This window comes from Poecilia latipinna, unplaced genomic scaffold (assembly GCF_001443285.1).
Source record: "Poecilia latipinna isolate Pla-1442-1.1 unplaced genomic scaffold, P_latipinna-1.0 Scaffold2908, whole genome shotgun sequence".
Lineage (NCBI taxonomy): Eukaryota > Metazoa > Chordata > Actinopteri > Cyprinodontiformes > Poeciliidae > Poecilia > Poecilia latipinna.
Window position 1 is genome coordinate 33549 of NW_015115524.1, and position 18098 is coordinate 51646.

The following is an 18098-nucleotide window of genomic DNA, read 5'->3' on the forward strand; positions in this document are numbered from 1 at the left end:
AACTAATAGCTACAGTCAATCTTAATTACTCAATAAAGGCTAATAAGTCTTAGAACTGTGTCAATTTAAGATGTTATAGGAACTTTAGCAATTTATTACATGATTATATGAATATATGTTTATATTTGAATCTCTATTTACAATTTTTTATATTCAAAACAAGTTGAATGTAGTTTTGTTATTGCGTTCAAATTCAATTCAAATTAAAAAATACTTCAAATGCATCCTAGAAAAAGAGACATTTATGTCCATTATTAATGGATAGGTACATCACAATATATCACGTTAAAATGATAAACTTGTCTTTATTAATTGCTGATAAAAAATTCTGAAAATGGTAAAACAATAGAAGTCATGGGCCACAAAAAATATGTTTTGTTATGAAAAAAGCAAAGAGAAATATACTGTAAAAACAAACTGACAACATAATATTTTAATGAAACTTAAACATGTTAATGAACATTTGTATACAGAACAAACCTGTATATCTAAGTTATAAAACATGATACAAGTTCCTTTGGAAAAAAAAAAGTTATTGAGCCCAGTTTAATAAAAGGAGGCACAACTAAAACTGTCATAAATCTAAGATTGGAAGAATTTTTGCTCTTACTTTTGGACAGTAGCCATGATGTATTACTATGGCAACAGTGTATTGTTTTTACTACAGGAAGCAGCTGAGTAGCATCTGAAAAGCTCAAATTATAAATTAACTATGACCCCAAATCCCAGAGGAGTTGAAAAGGAGGTTTCATACAACCGATGGTGTCATTCAGGATAGAAGACTGTCAAAGTCTTCAGTCAGAGGTCTCTTCAGATTCGCTTCAAGACTGACTGCTGCTGCAGACCCTTCCTGCCCACAGCATCTCCATCTCCAGTGACTCTTGGAAGCTACTTGGATGATGCCAGTTACAACATTTAATGTCCATTTTTGATAACGTATTTTTGAATTTGGAATGTTTCCAGATTAACATGACATTGATTCATTGAGACCATTAAACTTGACTTCGCCTTCTGAAATGCTGACATTGCGCCATGAGGTCAACATGTTAACGTCCCTGAAGAGGATTAATCCAATTAAATTAGATGTGCTCAATGTGAACCTTGTAACAGTGCAGTAGGCTGGGCCGATTCCACGGTAGGACCGGTGCAGCACTGCCTACTGCAGCCGCGGGAGGCTACTTCCGTTCCGCAGAGGGCGACAGGCAGCAGCCAGCCTCGACTGTGGCGGAGGTCCAGACACAATAAGACTGGGTAAGTTTTGTTTGCTAAACCGACGGTGTGTTTGGCGTGTACATCCAGACATTCCGTGTTGGTTTCTTTGGGCGATCTGCTGGCTGTTTTTGTTTTCGGTTGTTGTCACGGTCAGCTGCGCAAACAACCGAGAAATGAGACAAACAAAACGAGTCTGCCGCACGGGGGAAGGGCTACGGCTACGTGCTGGAGAGTGGAACCGGTCCCGTATATTTCCTGGAATGAATATTGTTTGGTTTTAAATATTTTACGGATTAATTTATATTCCTATGAACTTGGCGACAAAGTGAGGTAAAGTTACTACTTGTATTATATACATGTCATCCCAGAAGTCTAGTTTTTTAAGTCTTTGCTACCAGTTTGAGTAGAGTAAGCTGTTTTCTTGAAGGGTCTGTTAGCATTAATAACCGCTAATGAAGAAAGTGAGGGTAAACCAGCAGTTATTTACACTTATCACCACTTAAATCCCGATGATATACGCCGAGGATTCGGTTGTGGATTGGGTTACTTTAATAAATCTTGAAGCTAGCTTTTCGGCTACTTCGTCAACCGTAACAGAGGACGTTACCTAACGTTTAAAAAACCGCAGAGGCTAATTTTGTTAACAAATCTCGCGAGAGAGAGAGAAACCACTGCACTCAAGAAGTTTTGAAGACAGGTGTGAAATCTTCTGGATACTTCTCAGCGCATTGCTTTGACCTCTTAATTAGTTGCACTGAATTCAAATGGATGCAGTCAAACACCTGTAGCCCCTTTAGTTCAATTCACTTTATTAATGGAGCTGAAATCAACAAATGTCATCCAGATTCACTTAAAAACAGAATAGGTCGTATAATTTTTTTAGTGTGGTTTGTAATATGAGGTGGGCGTAAAGGTATATGGAATTTGGTGAAAGTATTTTCCAGAATAAAGAGGTATTTATATTTCCAGACTTTTTCCCATTCACTGACCCAAGATTGCTTTCTATGAAAAAGAACAATAGTTTATGATAACAGTGAAATTAAAAGCATTGTTGTCATTGAAGAAATTACTTTAACAAGTGTCTGGATGGGAGCACATTATGAAAATGTTCCATTACGTTTGTCCAGGAAAAAGGCGACCTTTCCACTGACACTATGAGTACTTTCTATGATGAAGAATACAGTTATTGGCAGCTTTAGCTCCACCCTGAACTGGGGGTACTTTCTACGGAAAGAATAAAAATCAACACTAAGTGGCTGAAAATGTTGCATTGTCAGGGCAAAAAGTAGGAAAAAGTGATTTGCATGTTACAAAAACATTAAAATATTCTGGAAATTACACAAAGTTTACTTCCAATGATGACACTGACATCTATTCAGCATATTGAATATTTTCTCTCACTTGCCACCAAAAACGTCCACACATTTCAGGTCAGTCATTAATTTATGACATTGAAATGTAGCCAGTGGCCTCTTTTTCAATTAACAAGTTTTCAGTTCTACTCCTCTAAGTCCAATGAGAGACAAAATGTCACAAATTTAATCAAATAATTAAAAATATTGAATAGAATAAAATTTTTTGGAAAATAATTAAATGTAAAAGTCTTTCAATCTTACATTCAGATATAAGAAACGTAGGACAAAAATGGCATCAGGACTGATACTTTTAAGATTACCTCTTATAAATAGATATTAGTAAGCTACTTTTAGCTGTCCGTTGAGGTGGAAGGTGAAGGAGCCTTTTAGGGCATGCAGCTGAAGCAGCAGTAGCTTTTTTTTTTCTGTGTCTGCAGATCTGGTGTTTGATTGACAGAAGGCTGCAGCGTCCCGCGTTTCAGACATTTACTGTCAGCGCAGTAACACTGTGCCACTCACAGATGCAGATTATTGTTGTTTTAGTCATTTTTAACATCAACTGCTGGATATGTGGTGACTGTATATCAGTTTGTGTAATGTATGGTAAAAAAAAACAAACTGTTTGGCATGCAACAGTTGCTGAAGGGTTGGTACTGGTGCTTGAAATCCTTGGAAATTGGGTTTGGAAAGTAGAAAGTCATTGGAAGTGCTTGATTTTCAAACTGAAGTTTTGTCAAAGTGCAAATCTAGGCTTTGATTAAAAGCCAACTTTTAGAAAACATTTACAGTTGGAACCAGATATTTTCATACACCTCATGAGACAGACATTTTTTCTCTCGCTGTCTGAAGTTAAATCAGACTAAACTTTTATTAGTTTATATCAGAATATCCAAAATTATTTATATTCTTTAAATACAAGAGCATCTTTTTTGTAACTTTCCTTGTTGTCTTTGAGCAGGAAGGTAATTTACCTTAAGATGTGTTTGGATTGTTTCAGTGTAATGAATATTTATTCCTAATGGCCCAATGACTTGTTGATCTGTGCAACTGAAATCAAAGGTTTCTCATATTTTATATAATTAACAGCTTTATTAAAATTGAGGGATTTCTTTTGTTTTGTTCTCGAACCAGTTAGGTATTTAAAGCATAAAATGTAGCTATATTCCAGTTCACTTTCTCCCTTTGTGATACAATCAAAATACATGATTAATAACAGTAATAAATGATATTGTATGAATTGAAACTGTGTTTTTAGGTATGTTTGTATTGATTTTATCTCCAAAGTGTGGCGCTGGAAAAGTTTGAAAACTTAAAAAGTGCTCTAAACCCTGTGATTGGCTAATATTTTCCAGGTGTTATGAAGTTTAATTTCACATGTTAAAGTGATGGAAGCACATGTATTAGTGGAAAGATTAAGATTTTCTGGTAGAAATGAACAACAAATTTCCCACATGTGGTGAAACATTTGCCCCGGTTTACTTCCTGTCTTTTTTTTTTATTCTCAGGTTGCGCCTCTTCTCCAATCCTAACCGGAATGTCGGATGAGGATTCCCGAGCCAGCACCAGCTCTTCCTCATCTCCGCCTTCCTCCAGCCAAAGCAGACATCGGGACGCGCAGGGCAAGAAGAAACGGGAGAGCAAAGCCAGCATGAGCAAGACCTCCAAGCTGCTTTCCACCAGCGCCAAAAGGTTCGCATGACACGACGGCGTCGTAAAGTCGCTCATTCTGAAGGATATTTCTAATCCAAACCAATCATGTTGGGCATAAATCTGAGACGTTAATGTTGCAGACGGCAGAGAAGTTGTAAAATCTGATTTACCCTGAGTAAATTAGAAGAGTGGGGGAGTTTTATTGCACTTCCACCCTGCAGTTGTTATATATTTGGAAAATATGACAGACAGGTTAGTTTTTGCATAAACAGTAGCTCCAGTACAGTTAAGTTAGTCATACACTGCAAAAACACAAAATCTTAGCAAGTTTTTCTGATCTAGTTTCTAGTACAAATGTCTTAGTACAGTTGAAATAAAATAATACTAATTTAGATGCTCCTATATCTTGCAGAAGTAATTTTCTGCAATAAAGACACAGAATAATCCTTAATATTGATGAAAAAATAGTTCCACTGGCAGAGTATTTCACTTAAAACAAGACATTTTTCCCATGTAATAAGTGAAATAATCTACCAGTGGAACCAGTACTTGTATTCATTCAGGGAATTATTGACTCTAAAGAAGCTCCTATATCTTGCTGAAAAGTTACTTATCAGCTAAGTTTGTCTTATTTTAAGTATACTAAAATATTTCCAAGAAACTAGAGAAAAATACTTGGTAATATTTTGTGTTTTTGCATTGTGAGATCTGTGGTGTTTTTAAAGGAAACGCAGAAGCTTCCTTTTCAGATAGAAGATATAAAACTGATCACCACTTATTTTCTCCATTGTGGTTTTTGTTTCTTTTTGCACAAAGAGCTTTTTACTGTTTTGCTTCTGACTATTGAAGTGTTCAGTGTATGGTTAACAGTTGTATTTTGTGGCTTCAGTGTTTTGTTTTTTCTCTACTATGGAGCATGTATGTGTGTATATATATATATATATATATATATATATATATACATATATATATATATATATATATATATATATATGAATATGTATGTTTCTCTTTACTTTTTCTTCCATTAATCTGAATAACAACTTCTGTTCTTGTCGTCTTGGAGTTGATCCATTTGTTGGCCTTAGTTTCTTCTTCAGCCTTCTGAGAACTGAACACAGGTTCTCATTGGCGCTAAAATCTGGGAATTTTTCCAATTTTTTTATGTTCTGATTGTCATGACAGCTTATTTTAGATTTTAGATTCATGAGAAATCATCACCAGGTTGTTTCTGGATCCGTATCCGAATCTTGGCTTTATTCTTGGTGGTGTTTGAAGAGCAAAACTGGGAGGAAATCGTATTTCTCGGTGGCAAAGGAGCGCCGCACATGGATTGAATCAGGATTCCAGATGTTCAGGAGGAAAACCGCAAAAAAAAAAAAAATCACTCTGTTCCTGCCCCAGAACTCCAGTATGTCCTGCAGTCGCTTTGATTGGCGGCTTTCTGTTCACACTAAAGATCTGCTTCAATTAGGGATGCAGCTTATTGATTAATGAGTTTATCTGAAGTTGACTGATCCTACTGATCAACTAACGACTAATCATTTTCTTAAAAATCTGTTGTCTCTTGCATCAAGAGGGTGGACCATTTTTACCATTAAATACTTCATGAAAAATTATTAAATTTCAACATTATGTTAGCCAAGCTGAGATAAACTTTTGCTGGACAATAACTTGTCCCAACAATTACTTCAATAAACGATAATATTGTTGTTTTGAGACCATTTTTAAGTAATGTAATGGTAATGGAATAATAATACAAGAACATATTGTCAATAAACATCAACTGTAAATAACAATGACATTTAACACTGGAACTGGAAGATATTTTAAATATCCGAAATAAATAACGAAATAGATAAATTACGAAGTCTCTGGAAACAAAATTGTCCTTCAAAAAAGGACTAGTTGAGACCAAAACATCAGACTGAAGAGTTTTACCATCCAGTTTTTGGTAGAAAGAGAAAAACAATAAATCATGCTAATGGAAATTGAGCTCTTTTGAGTTTATTATGTGATTAATTGACTTATTGCTTAAGTCAGTTATAGTGGCAGGCTTAGTCAGCTGTATTGCACAGAAAGTTGTGGCTTTTTCACATTATTAAACTTAGACATATTTAAAAACTATAGCAAAATAGAAAACTATTAGGTTGCTAAATGGACATAAAACAATGAAAATAATAAAATATCGTCACCTTTCTAAAAAAAAAATAGGTTGTCTTTTTTATTTTGCATTTTTCCAAAAGTGATTTTAGCACACACACACAAAACGCATTTGGCAAAAAATGACGTACTGCTGTCATTTTAGGAAGGTGATGAAATAGCATTACCATCTGTAGTTGCTCTAGAAGTAAAGTTAAAACTTAGCGCCATGAAAATCAGCCGCCGGATGTTTTTTCCCTCCGCTTTTCTGACATTATCCTTGCCTTCGCAGCATGTCTGTAGTTTTTGCATGAGACGTTGAAGCTGCTCCGCCACGAAGATCGGCTGAATGAAGCGCTATTAAAGTGAAACTTAAGGAGTCTGAGTGTTTTTGTTTTTTTTTAAACAGAACCGCATAAAGTGCAATTTGCATCCCACACCGAACTCTTTTTGGACCGTTCTTTACCGTCCTGGCTCTGCCGCCATCTTTGTTTCTCTAAGAACGGATGCGCTTCAGGATGACCAGCAGCGCCCTCTGCTGGATGGCGGCCAAACTACAACACTAAAAAAAAGGTCTAAGCGAACGTTATTAGGAATTAATTTTAGTCTGATAAACGATTAATCTACGATCAGGATTCTACTAGTTTCTGTTGAACATATTGAAGTCTTCATCTTGCTGAACTTTTTATCTTGAAGTTGTTGATGAACCAGAACGTCTTCTTTAAGCTGCGGCGTTTTTAGCAGCAGTTTCCTGCATGTGAAGCCATTTTGATGCAAACCAATAATGGCTCGACATTTTTCACCGGAGGCAACAATTCCTGACACAAGAGGAGAGTGATTTCTTCCTCATGTTTAGAAACCAGTTGCTGATTTCACAAGGCAATCTGTGCCAAGGATGTAACCAAGCAAATATAGTTGATGATTCAGTGCAAAAATATACAAATTAAGTAATTAATTAGTAGGTTTATGTTTGTTTCTTTGTAGTAATTGAATCGGTGCAAAAAAAAAAGCAAAGTTTGCAGAGAAACATTTGTCACTGCTTCGTAGTAAATCTGTGGGGTTTCTGAAGTTATTTTTATTTCTTCTGTGTGCAGGATTCAGAAAGAGCTGGCTGACATTACACTGGACCCGCCACCAAACTGCAGGTACGGTTCTTCTTTTTGTTTTCTGTTATTTACTAATACATACCAAATTAGTCTGAATTATTTGTAACTCATCCTCACACATCCATCTACTTAAATTCCTAAACTCTGATAGAAATGTGACCGAACTGCAAGAAAATTTCAAATTTAACTGAAATCATTAAAGGTTTGATTAATTGTAACATGTTGGTTGTAAAAGTTTGACATTTTCAGGTTTACATTTATCCACCTTGCGCCAATTCAAGTTTCATTTATTCCTACCAATAGATTTTCAAATTAACAAAATACTGCAAATAGATAAATTATTGTTGAATCCATCAATTTTAAAATTGTAATTGTTTAAACTTCATTTGTGTATGACTTAAAGTTTTCTCAAAGTATCTTCTTTTTTCGTTCTTTTAGTCCATTTGAGACAGTGAACATCAAATTAATTCATTATTAGTGTGAAAAAATGTTGTAATAATGGATAAAATCACATTAAATATTAGCAATCCTCTAAAATACACGATCTTACCATCAGTTTGGCATCATCTCCACCTAAAGCGGGCTGTCGGCTTTTGCATGCTATCGTGCAGTATAATGAAAATCTTTATATAAGATACTTAACCTCTGGGTTCAGATGTGTATTTGAAAGAGTTGCGTGTTGAAATTTCCAGACATTGTTAATTATAAAACAGCCAGAGGTCGATGTCAACATGATCAAAAACGAGGAAATCAATATGTCTGATTGTAACGATCTCTCCCTCTCTCCCCCATCGCTGCGATCAAAACTGCATGTTCAGCTGCTTTGAAGAGGAAAAGATCAATACAGATTATTAAGGATCACTAAACCCAGAACACGGGATTTACTTTGAACTTCAGCATCCATGAATAAAGCTCAGTGGGGATACCAACATCCACATTCCTTTTTATTTAAAGGACACATACAATGGAAAAAAATATTATTTCTCATCTTTATTTACTGATCAGGGAAATATTAAATGAAAAGTAACATTTATAGTCCTTCATGTAGCAGTAAAAATACAACATTACTATGAATTTATTGGTTTCTACAGCTTTTGAATGTTAGATTCACATATTTTTATATTTTTGTCCCCTTGTTTAATTTTTTTTAAATTATTCACCTTATTTTTTAAAAAGTGCCAGATCATATTAAGGTCACATTTCCTATAAATTCTGTATTGGCGCTGAAATGATTAATCAGATTAATCATTATGAATCGATTATTGAAATAATCATCAACTAATTTAGCAATCAATTGTTAACTGGAGTATAAAGAACAACACAATAAAAGCAGTAATTAGGCCAAAACTGTACCAAAAATCAAAACTTTTTGTATTTAAGATTAAACATTTCCTTTTGTAAATATTTTTATCTTCACTTGGTTCAAATTCAGTACAAAAAAATCTCCCATAAACAATCTTTTCCATCCAATTACTAATTGGTTTAATCCAGATTAATCAACACTGTATTGATAAGTCGAGCAGAAAGGGCTGAGCTTTCACTTGTTGATGTTAGAAGCATCTTTTGCTGCTGATGATCAAGCGTAGATCAAAACAAATCTGTTTTATTGCATCTTAGGCAATAAAATGTTTATTTTCTCAATTTATCAAAAATTTTTGTGTGTATTTTTAATGCCAAATGAAAATACCAAATTTTTTATCCAATTCAGAAAAACTAATAGATAATAGATTTCTAAAATAATCAATATCTTGTGTTTTTATTAATCAAATCTTAGTAAATATTTTACTAACACAAAAGCGTAATTTCAAGCATGCACTAAAGGCAACAAAATGTTATTTAAAAAGGGAATTTAATTATTTGCTTATTATGTATTTTAATTGTAAAAAGGTTTGCATGACAAATCTACATAATGTGCTAGTTTTTTATCCAATTAATGATCAGAATAATCGATTTACGATGATAATAGTTAGTTGCAGCCCTAATTTAAACAGAATGATCATGTTCTTTTATCAATCTAGCTGATAAATACCAGAGTTAACAGATGGAAACCAAAGTGCAATTTGAAGGTTATCTGAATGATGGTTCTGATCGTCTCTGTGACTGCAGTGCTGGTCCAAAAGGAGACAACATCTACGAGTGGAGGTCGACCATCCTGGGACCACCGGGCTCCGTGTACGAGGGAGGAGTCTTCTTCCTGGACATCGCCTTCACACCCGACTACCCATTCAAACCCCCAAAGGTACAAACTGCAGTTAATCATCCGCCATGACAGAACGACAGTCCATTTAGAGGCCGCAGGGCATGAAAACTGATACAAACCTTTCAAATAAAACAACTCCAGAGTGAAATCCTCTTTAATAAGCTGATTATTGGAGGCATTTTAAAAAACAAATTCACTCAAAAGCAAGAAAAGTTTGATACAAGGTATCCAAAAATAGGAACAGTGTCGACAAAATTGCATCTTTAAATACTCCTGTGCAGATTTGTTGCAGATGATTCTCAGATAAGGTGAAACTGTGTGGTTATGTTTGTTTGAAAAGTGCACTTCCTGCATGACTCACTTTCTGTTGCCATTCCTGTTTTGTAGCTGTGTTATTTTCCCCTGTTCAGTCTGCATGGCCTCAAAATAACCAAATTCTCAATAGTAGTTTCTAAATTACATTTAGCAGCATCTATGTCAATTCATCTCATGGAAAGAGGGATGTCGCTAAAACTGTCAGCGACTGTGATGAACTTTACTTTTTACAGTAACGGTGCTTAAGTTCACATGACACATTCAGAAAATATTTACTTCAGCATTTAAATATAGTTTTGTCAACATGTTTACAAAAAAATAGCAAGGTAACTCTTCAACTGTGTTCTTTTATTTGTAGTTCTTATGGGTCTTATTTTTAAATCTTAAAACGTTATAAATTTAAATACTGAAATTTTAAGAATTTGATGCCTATTATAGACTGCTCCGTTTCTATTTCATGACTAAATCTTTGCATTGACCTGTTTGTTATAGTCAGATAAACTGAAGTTTACTTGTTAATCTAAATAATTTAAGCAGAACCTATTTATGCAAAGTTCACCTTTTGCACCTTTTATGTTTCCATTTAGGTCTCAACTTCTTCTAACAACAACTCAAGCGCTTAAAAAAGAAATAAAAAAAACACGTAGCCGTTTTTTGGCAGTAAGTTCATGTTTTTAGGTGTCAGGGAAAAATGAGCCTCCCGATTGTTAAGTCGTATTCCAGCACTGCGTCGTTACCTAGCAACCCCAGCAGAGCCCAGCCCCGTTACCTAGCAACTCAGGTGGAACTCCAGCACGTTTTGGTAAAGCTGACACATTGTGTGTATTTAGGACATTTTTAAAGTGATTAACAATTTCAAGACTGTATGAGAATATATTTAAGGATGGCTAAAAGTGCATGAAAAAAGCAAAGACATCCCAACTCTACGGAGCTTTTTAATGTCTCATTTTAAAGTCACTCCATGACTTTCTGATCTTTAAACGCGCCTGAGCTCTGCAGCTACGAAACCTGCTGACAAACCCATCAAACGTATGAATATCATTAGGAACTGGGAGCATAAACGCTGCATACATTAATAACAACCAGCACATGCATATAAACTGGCTTGTTTTCTATGCATTGCGGTTGCTCTGAATTTTATGTCCAATTAGCCACTTTCAGTTTCCGTGTGGTGTTTTGCTAATCTGAGGATCTGTTTCTACTATCTGATCATCAGGCAACGTTTTACAAACAGAAAGAAAGTGTTTCATCTCAAAATCTGGCCCTTAACATCAGGGCCTTTTTCATCTGTTTAGATTCCTGTAGGTTTATTTTCTTTATTTAGAAAACGTTAATCACTTCAGTTATATGTCTGACATTTATGTGCATAGATTACATTAAACCATTAACTTCCCCTAGTATTTCCATCTAAGTAATGCATTTTGCTTTGGTCCAATGCCAGCACATGCAGCAGCTTTTTAATAATGCATTTAAAACTCATTAACTTCTACATTAAAAGCATGAAATCCAGTTTAAAGCAGTCAGTGATCATTTCTGGACTTCTCCCTCTTAAGCAGCACCTCCTTTCATGGATGCTGATAAAGGTTTGTCAAACACTGAGCTGGAGAAAATGGATCTAAACTGATAAGCTTTGAGCCAAAACATGACACACGAGAAAGCAAACACTGACTGTACGACCCCTCGATACAGTCAGGAAATAAAAAACTGAATTATCTATTCAGTTTAATAAAAACTTAACTTTTTTGTCTATCTAAAAACGGGGTAGAAAACATTCCTGTAGGATTCCATGGTTTACTGCAATATATTATAAGCCTGGCGGGCCACCAGACTTTACCTGTATCCCCACCAGGCTTAGCATTGCTTATATTTTTAAGTCATTTTAAAATATTTGGATTTTATTAAGGCTTTATAGTTGGTGTTCAGGTATTATTCCCCCCAGTCTTTCAGTAACATAATTATCAAGTGATATTTTCAAATTTCCTGTCAACTTTAAACATTTTTTAACTGAAAAACACGACGGGCCGCTGGATGAAGGACTACCGTAGCGCCCAACCACAAGGCTAAGCACGTTTTCTGGGGGAAACGTTGGGTTACCAAAGGCGCTTCAAATCCTTGAAAATTCTTGAAATTCAAGTCCAAAGTTTGGAAAGTGCTTGATTTCTGCATAAAGTCCTTGCAAGTGCTTGATATTCAAACTGTTTTGTAACAAAGTGCAATCTAACGTTTGATTAAAAGCCTATATTTGGGAAATGTCATTTACAGTTGAAACTAGAAATTTTCATAAAACTGAAAAAAGGTTTATTCAGACTAAACTTTTCTTATTTAATCTTGTTTTTATTTGCTGAATGGCAAAAAATATAGCGGTAATGTTTTTCTATCTTATTAAGTTTAACTTTCAGTTTAACCACAAAATATTTGGCCACAAGTCACTTTTACTTTCAGAGAAAAATGAACCGCAAATAATGCAGAAAAAAATTCTTATTCTGATAAAAAAAATATTGTCACATTCTTCAGGTTTCTTATTTAACAACATAAGCTTATTTTATGCAATATTAGACATGCAAATAAATAATTCAATTCATTTTTCCAATAAGGAAATAAACATTTTATTTCCTAAACTGTAATAACACAGCACTCAAGTTAATTATTTTAAAAATCACTTAATCACAATTAGTTTGTTCATTTCAGCCCTAGAGTAAAAGAACATTCTCTGACCTGTTAAACTTTATGCTCACAAACAACACCTGTAGTGATCTTAGTAATCCAGTTGTTGACATCTTGCTCAAACTGTCAGCAGTAGTTGTAAGAAACTGTGCTCTTCCATATTGTTCCTCCTCCTCTTTAATCCCAGATTACAGTTCTTTATTAATCCCAGCGTTAAAAACTTTTTCCATCAGACTGGTGGGTGTCCTCTTAACCTAGTTACTTTCACAGCTAAACCACATTTCCTGCGCAGCTTAGCTTATCTCTGCATTTAAAACGCTCACTTCATTCTGTTTCTGCATCACCAACAAGCAGCTTTACATCCGTTCAACATATTTCTGTTTTTTAATTAAATCAAGATGAAGATGCCCTAAACTGGACTACAGAATGTCACAGTGGAGCCAGATTATCTTTTACATGAGATTCACTTCCTACAGCTTTGTGTTTAAAAACAATTCAAAGGCTAATCATGGTTTGTTTACGCTTCAAAGTGTAATCTGAGATATAATACTTCCCATTTAACAGATAACAGAAGTGACATCTGCTTTTCCCTTTTATTTAAACCCTGAAGGATTTAAATAAAAATATGTATTGGGAAGAATCTGACAGTGGTAATCTGATCTTTGTTTGAAGATTGAGTTTTTATTCGACTCCAAACAGCAAACCTGAAAATAGTTTGATCTTTTTTTTTCTGAAAAATTACATTTTTAGGTTTTAAAAACTACTTTTGAATAAAGTAAGGCTGATAGAACAGGCAGCTTTTGTTTTGTTTCATTGTATTTTAATAAAAAAATCACAAAACTAAACTACACTTTTGGCAAACAGAAAACACAAGAATTGTTGGAAATTAGGAGGAAATATGTTCTTTACTGTTTGAAATTAAACTAGATGATTTTTTGACGGACCTGTAAACTCTTCTTTGACTAATGGTCTGCTCAACCTGAAATAAGCATTTCTCTTAAATTCCTAAATGGGGGGGAAAAACATTTAATCTTTACAAAATAAAGTGTTTGAGCTTCATAGAAACAAGTAGTTTGGTATGGTTTTTACTAAATATTCATACTTTTTGGGCAGATTATCTGTTTTTGTGTGCTTATGGTGGTTGGTATTGATTTTTATGAAAGTTTATGGCACGTTAATGTTTCTACGGCAACAGAAATTTGCATTAGTGTGATAGAAGAATTATTTAAATAAGAAAAATATAGTTGTTGCCTTTCATAGATGAAACTGACCCTGATTTATTTAACATTTGTAACTTGTAATGTATGAATGAATTAGAAGTTTGGCTAGTTTTATTGAACGTAGCATAATAAAAGAATATGTTATATAAGCAAAAGAACAACAATAAAGTTTATTTACACGTTCAGAGGAGTGGGTAGAAACATAAACTTATGAACCTGCTATGCTAGTAGCATCATCCAGTAAATTACTGTTCTTGGTTAATAATAGTAGCGTATTTTATTTGTAATCCCCTTTATATTTTTAGTTCTCAAAGGACTAAAGTTAAAACCTGTTAGTCTTTTCTATATCAAGGATTTCAAGGATTTTTATTGTCATACCTGCTCATATTCGCATGTTTATGGTACGAAAACATAAACAGCTTTATAAAAAAAAAATACACTTTAGATATAAATAAATGAGTTAGAGTGAGATGATTAAGTGTGACTCAAGTTAATTAATATTTACACTTGTTATAACAGCAAATTTACTGTGGATGAATCACCTGTGTTTGTCGCGGAGTTCAGTCCTGATGAGTAAAACAAGTCATTTATTTTTTTAAGACAATGACTGTGTGTGAAGTACCTCTCTGTAGCCACTAGAGGGCCTTCCAGAGCGGAGTGAAGGTCTTCCAGCCTCAGGTGTTTCCTTGTTCAGAGTGAATTTCAAATATAACTGACAGACATAAAAAATGTCAGTTTTAGTTTGGATGATAGAAAAACGTGAATTATTTCCTCCACCTTACTGAATGTTGTGTCTGCAGGTAACGATTCGCATGAGGATCTATCAGTTTTTATGTCAACTGATGCAACCTGAATACAGTTATGAATTACATTTACATTATATTAGTATTAGTACCCTCTTCAGATCAGTTTTTTTATCTGAAAAATCTTTAATTTTAGGTGATTTCTGCCTTTTATTGAATCACCATTAGCTTTTAAGTGCAATAAATAAACATTTTTCTACAGTACAGCTAAAATAAAATGAGACGTACACAGTCTTATTTATTTAACTTTGTATTATTTCTAATGCAGATATGTTGACTTAGTGATGTGTTATTATGGAAAATTTATATTTTACATGTTTTTTCTATTTCCATTTGGGTCTCAGCTGCTTCTAAAAACAGCCAAAGTGCTTAAAAAACACACCCAGCTGTTTTGTTGGAAATAAAGATAATAATTTTTAGTGTCTTGAAATTGATCCGTTTCAAAAACCTTCAGAATGTAATGTCACAAATCAGCAGGCTCTGCCCCGTTACCTAGCAACCCCAGTGAGGCCCACCCCGTTACCTAGCAACCCCAGTGAGGCCCAGCCCATTACCTAGCAACCCCAGTGAGGCCCACCCCGTTACCTAGCAACCCCAGTGAGGCTCTGCCCCGTTACCTAACAACCCCAGTGGAACTCCAGGACTTTTGGTCATCTAGTTTTACTCCCATACGCTCTCATTATTGAAGAATGATTTCATGCCAACAAGTGTAACGAACATGTTTTGTATAGGCCATAAAATAACCTGACCTGTTCAAAAAAGCATAATAAGTGATTTTTAAAAATATTTTCTTCACAGCAGCGTTTATTTTTCTGTGTTTTTTTGTCTGCAGGTAACGTTTCGCACGAGGATCTATCACTGCAACATCAACAGTCAGGGAGTGATCTGTCTGGATATCCTGAAGGACAACTGGAGCCCCGCCCTCACCATCTCCAAGGTGCTGCTGTCCATCTGCTCCCTGCTCACAGACTGCAACCCAGGTAACGCCACCCTACTGCTGCACCCACCGAAACAAACTAAAAAATAAAACACCAAAAGAACAAAAACCACACACCACTGAAACCATAAAGCATATGAATTCTGAAGTGCTTCTAAATAAATATTAATCATCAGAATAGAAATTATACATCTTATTTTAGTTTAGCATTCGATTAATTAATTGTTTTTTGATTTGTACTTTGTCGTGGATGAAAGCTGTTAAATAAGAATAAACTGATTTTTACTGCTAAGCTCACAGCTGCTTTGGTTCAACGTTTTCCTGCTTCTCAGTTGGTCTGTCACAGTAGCAACTTTTGCTGAACGATAAATTGTCCCAGGACTTATTGTGATAAATGATAATATTGTTGTTTTGAGACCAAAGGTAATGCAAGTTCACTCTCTTTAAATGAACAAACTGTCATTTCTATCAAACGTTCAACTCTGGAATTGGAAGACATTTTAAATATCCAAAATAAACAAAATAGAAATGACAAATAAAATGAATACTGAAGTTTCTGCCTCCAGAAAAATGTCTTGATGAGACCAAAGCACCACAGTGAATACTTTTACCATCCAGTTTTTGGTAGAAAGAGAGAAAAGAGAAAAACAATCAATCGTGCAAATGTAAATTATTGCGCTTGTTTTAATTTATCATGCAATTATTTGATTTATTGCTTATTGCAACAGGCTTACTCCTCAGTTAATGTAATTAAAATGCATGCTGATCAAATTCACCATTTCCAATCTGACCACAAAAGCAAACTGAATCCTGCAAGTTACAGGTTCTGTTTGTCCTGAGGTCTAATCCCTGTTTTTTTTTTATTTTTCTCCTTTCAGCTGATCCACTGGTGGGAAGCATCGCCACGCAGTACACGACCAACAGAGCCGAACATGACCGAACAGCCAAACAGTGGACAAAACGATACGCCACATAAACCCACCGGACGCCAGTGGGAGGAAGAGGAGGAGCAGGAGGAAGAGGAGGGCCGGGGTGGGGGGTGATCTGTGTTGTTTGTGACTGGGGTTATTTTTATCTCATATTTTTAGTACTTTGTCGGCTATATTTTTTTTTGCTTCCTGGTTAAGTTATCGTTGTGAACATGGTAATAAAGGAACACAATGGAACATCTCATCCAGGGCTTTATTTATTTAAACTGAGATTTAATTTCACAGGCCTCAGAAATAAATGTTGATTTACATGAAATTAGTTATTTTAGAATTTATGTGAAGGCTTTTTATACAAGCGTTATCATTCTAGTCCACAAAATATCTTTACATTGTGGCAGTTTTGCTCCAGATCACTTTACTGACACAGAGCTTTGTTTTTTACACGCTTAACATTTTAACATAAATTAGCAGACAGTTGCACTAAAGTAGTTTTAATGGAAGTGTGTCCTAAAGCAGAGGTGAAGGTCTAACTCAGGGATCCCAAACTTTTCCAAAGAGCATTAAACTCTGCAAGGCCACAGAAAGCGCTACAAAATATGTAAAGAAATACCAACTTCTAGAATCGTTTTTATTCACTATTCCATAATTATTACAGTAATTTAGCATAATTGCTGTGTCTAATATGAGTTATGTGGCAGAAAATTGTTACTAGATAATATATTCTGATTTTATTACCACATAATACAATTTTAACACAATTCCCTCTCATGTTTTTGTTTTTTTTCCTGTCATTTTCTTGTCAAACTTTTTAATTTCTTGGTTGCTACGCCAGCTTGATTAGCAGAGCAACTTAATGAGTTTGACTGGCAGCCAATCAGAAAATGACCATCAGAAATAACATTTAAATTAATTATTTTAATTTTTTTTTAATTATTGAAAAACAAGAAAAGATGAAAGACTTAAGATTAAACAGTTAATGGGATTCATATTTGTTGCATGTTTTTCTCACTTTGAAAAACATTACTATTGATGAAAAATAGTTTTTCATTGACATTAATGGATTATTTACGTAAAATAAGTTCCTATAAATTGCTGAAAAGTTACCTACAACTTATTTCTGTCTCATTTCAACTGTGGTAAGATATTCTGTTTAGAAACTAGACCAAAAATACTTGGTAAAATTTAATGTTTTTGCAATATCCTACATTCTTTTTGGTCAATTTTAAATAATTATTTACATAAAACAACCTCATATTTTTTGCTGAAAAGTTACCTGTAAGTTAGTTTTTTTTTTTTTTCTTATTTCAAGTGCACTAAGATATTTGACCTAGAAACTGAACCAAAAAATGCTTGGTTAGATTTTGTGTTTTTTTAGTGATCAATGTCAAGTTCGACCTCAGAACCATTCACCTTCACAATATTTGGTCAGTCCAGCTGGGATTCGGTCCAAAATAAGTTCATATACGGCGATATGTGACATTTCTTCCTATTTATAGGTTTAACCACATGACCCATTGTGCTAGTCAGCAGTGAGGAGTGTTTACAGCTTTGTTTATCAGAGGGAG

The 18098-nt window shown here is 34.5% G+C and overlaps 1 protein-coding gene across 1 annotated transcript; it reads left to right on the top strand.

Moving 5' to 3' along the window:
* The first annotated feature begins 1005 nt into the window (after positions 1-1005).
* On the top strand, positions 1006-16777 carry LOC106939562 (ubiquitin-conjugating enzyme E2 E1-like). Its single transcript, XM_015021996.1, has 6 exons — positions 1006-1251; positions 4073-4256; positions 7454-7504; positions 9572-9704; positions 15500-15647; positions 16483-16777. The coding sequence occupies exons 2-6, from the start codon at positions 4102-4104 to the stop codon at positions 16578-16580; spliced, it is 585 nt and encodes a 194-aa protein (XP_014877482.1). The 5' UTR covers positions 1006-1251; positions 4073-4101; the 3' UTR covers positions 16581-16777.
* Positions 16778-18098: the final 1321 nt, after the last annotated feature.

Coding starts and splice junctions, on each gene's coding strand:
- LOC106939562 (XM_015021996.1), top strand. CDS start 4,102: ATGTCGGATGAGGATTCCCGAGCCAGCACCAGCTCTTCCTCATCTCCG. Junction 4,257..7,453: donor CTTTCCACCAGCGCCAAAAG/GTTCGCATGACA, acceptor TTCTGTGTGCAG/GATTCAGAAAGAGCTGGCTG. Junction 7,505..9,571: donor GACCCGCCACCAAACTGCAG/GTACGGTTCTTC, acceptor CTGTGACTGCAG/TGCTGGTCCAAAAGGAGACA.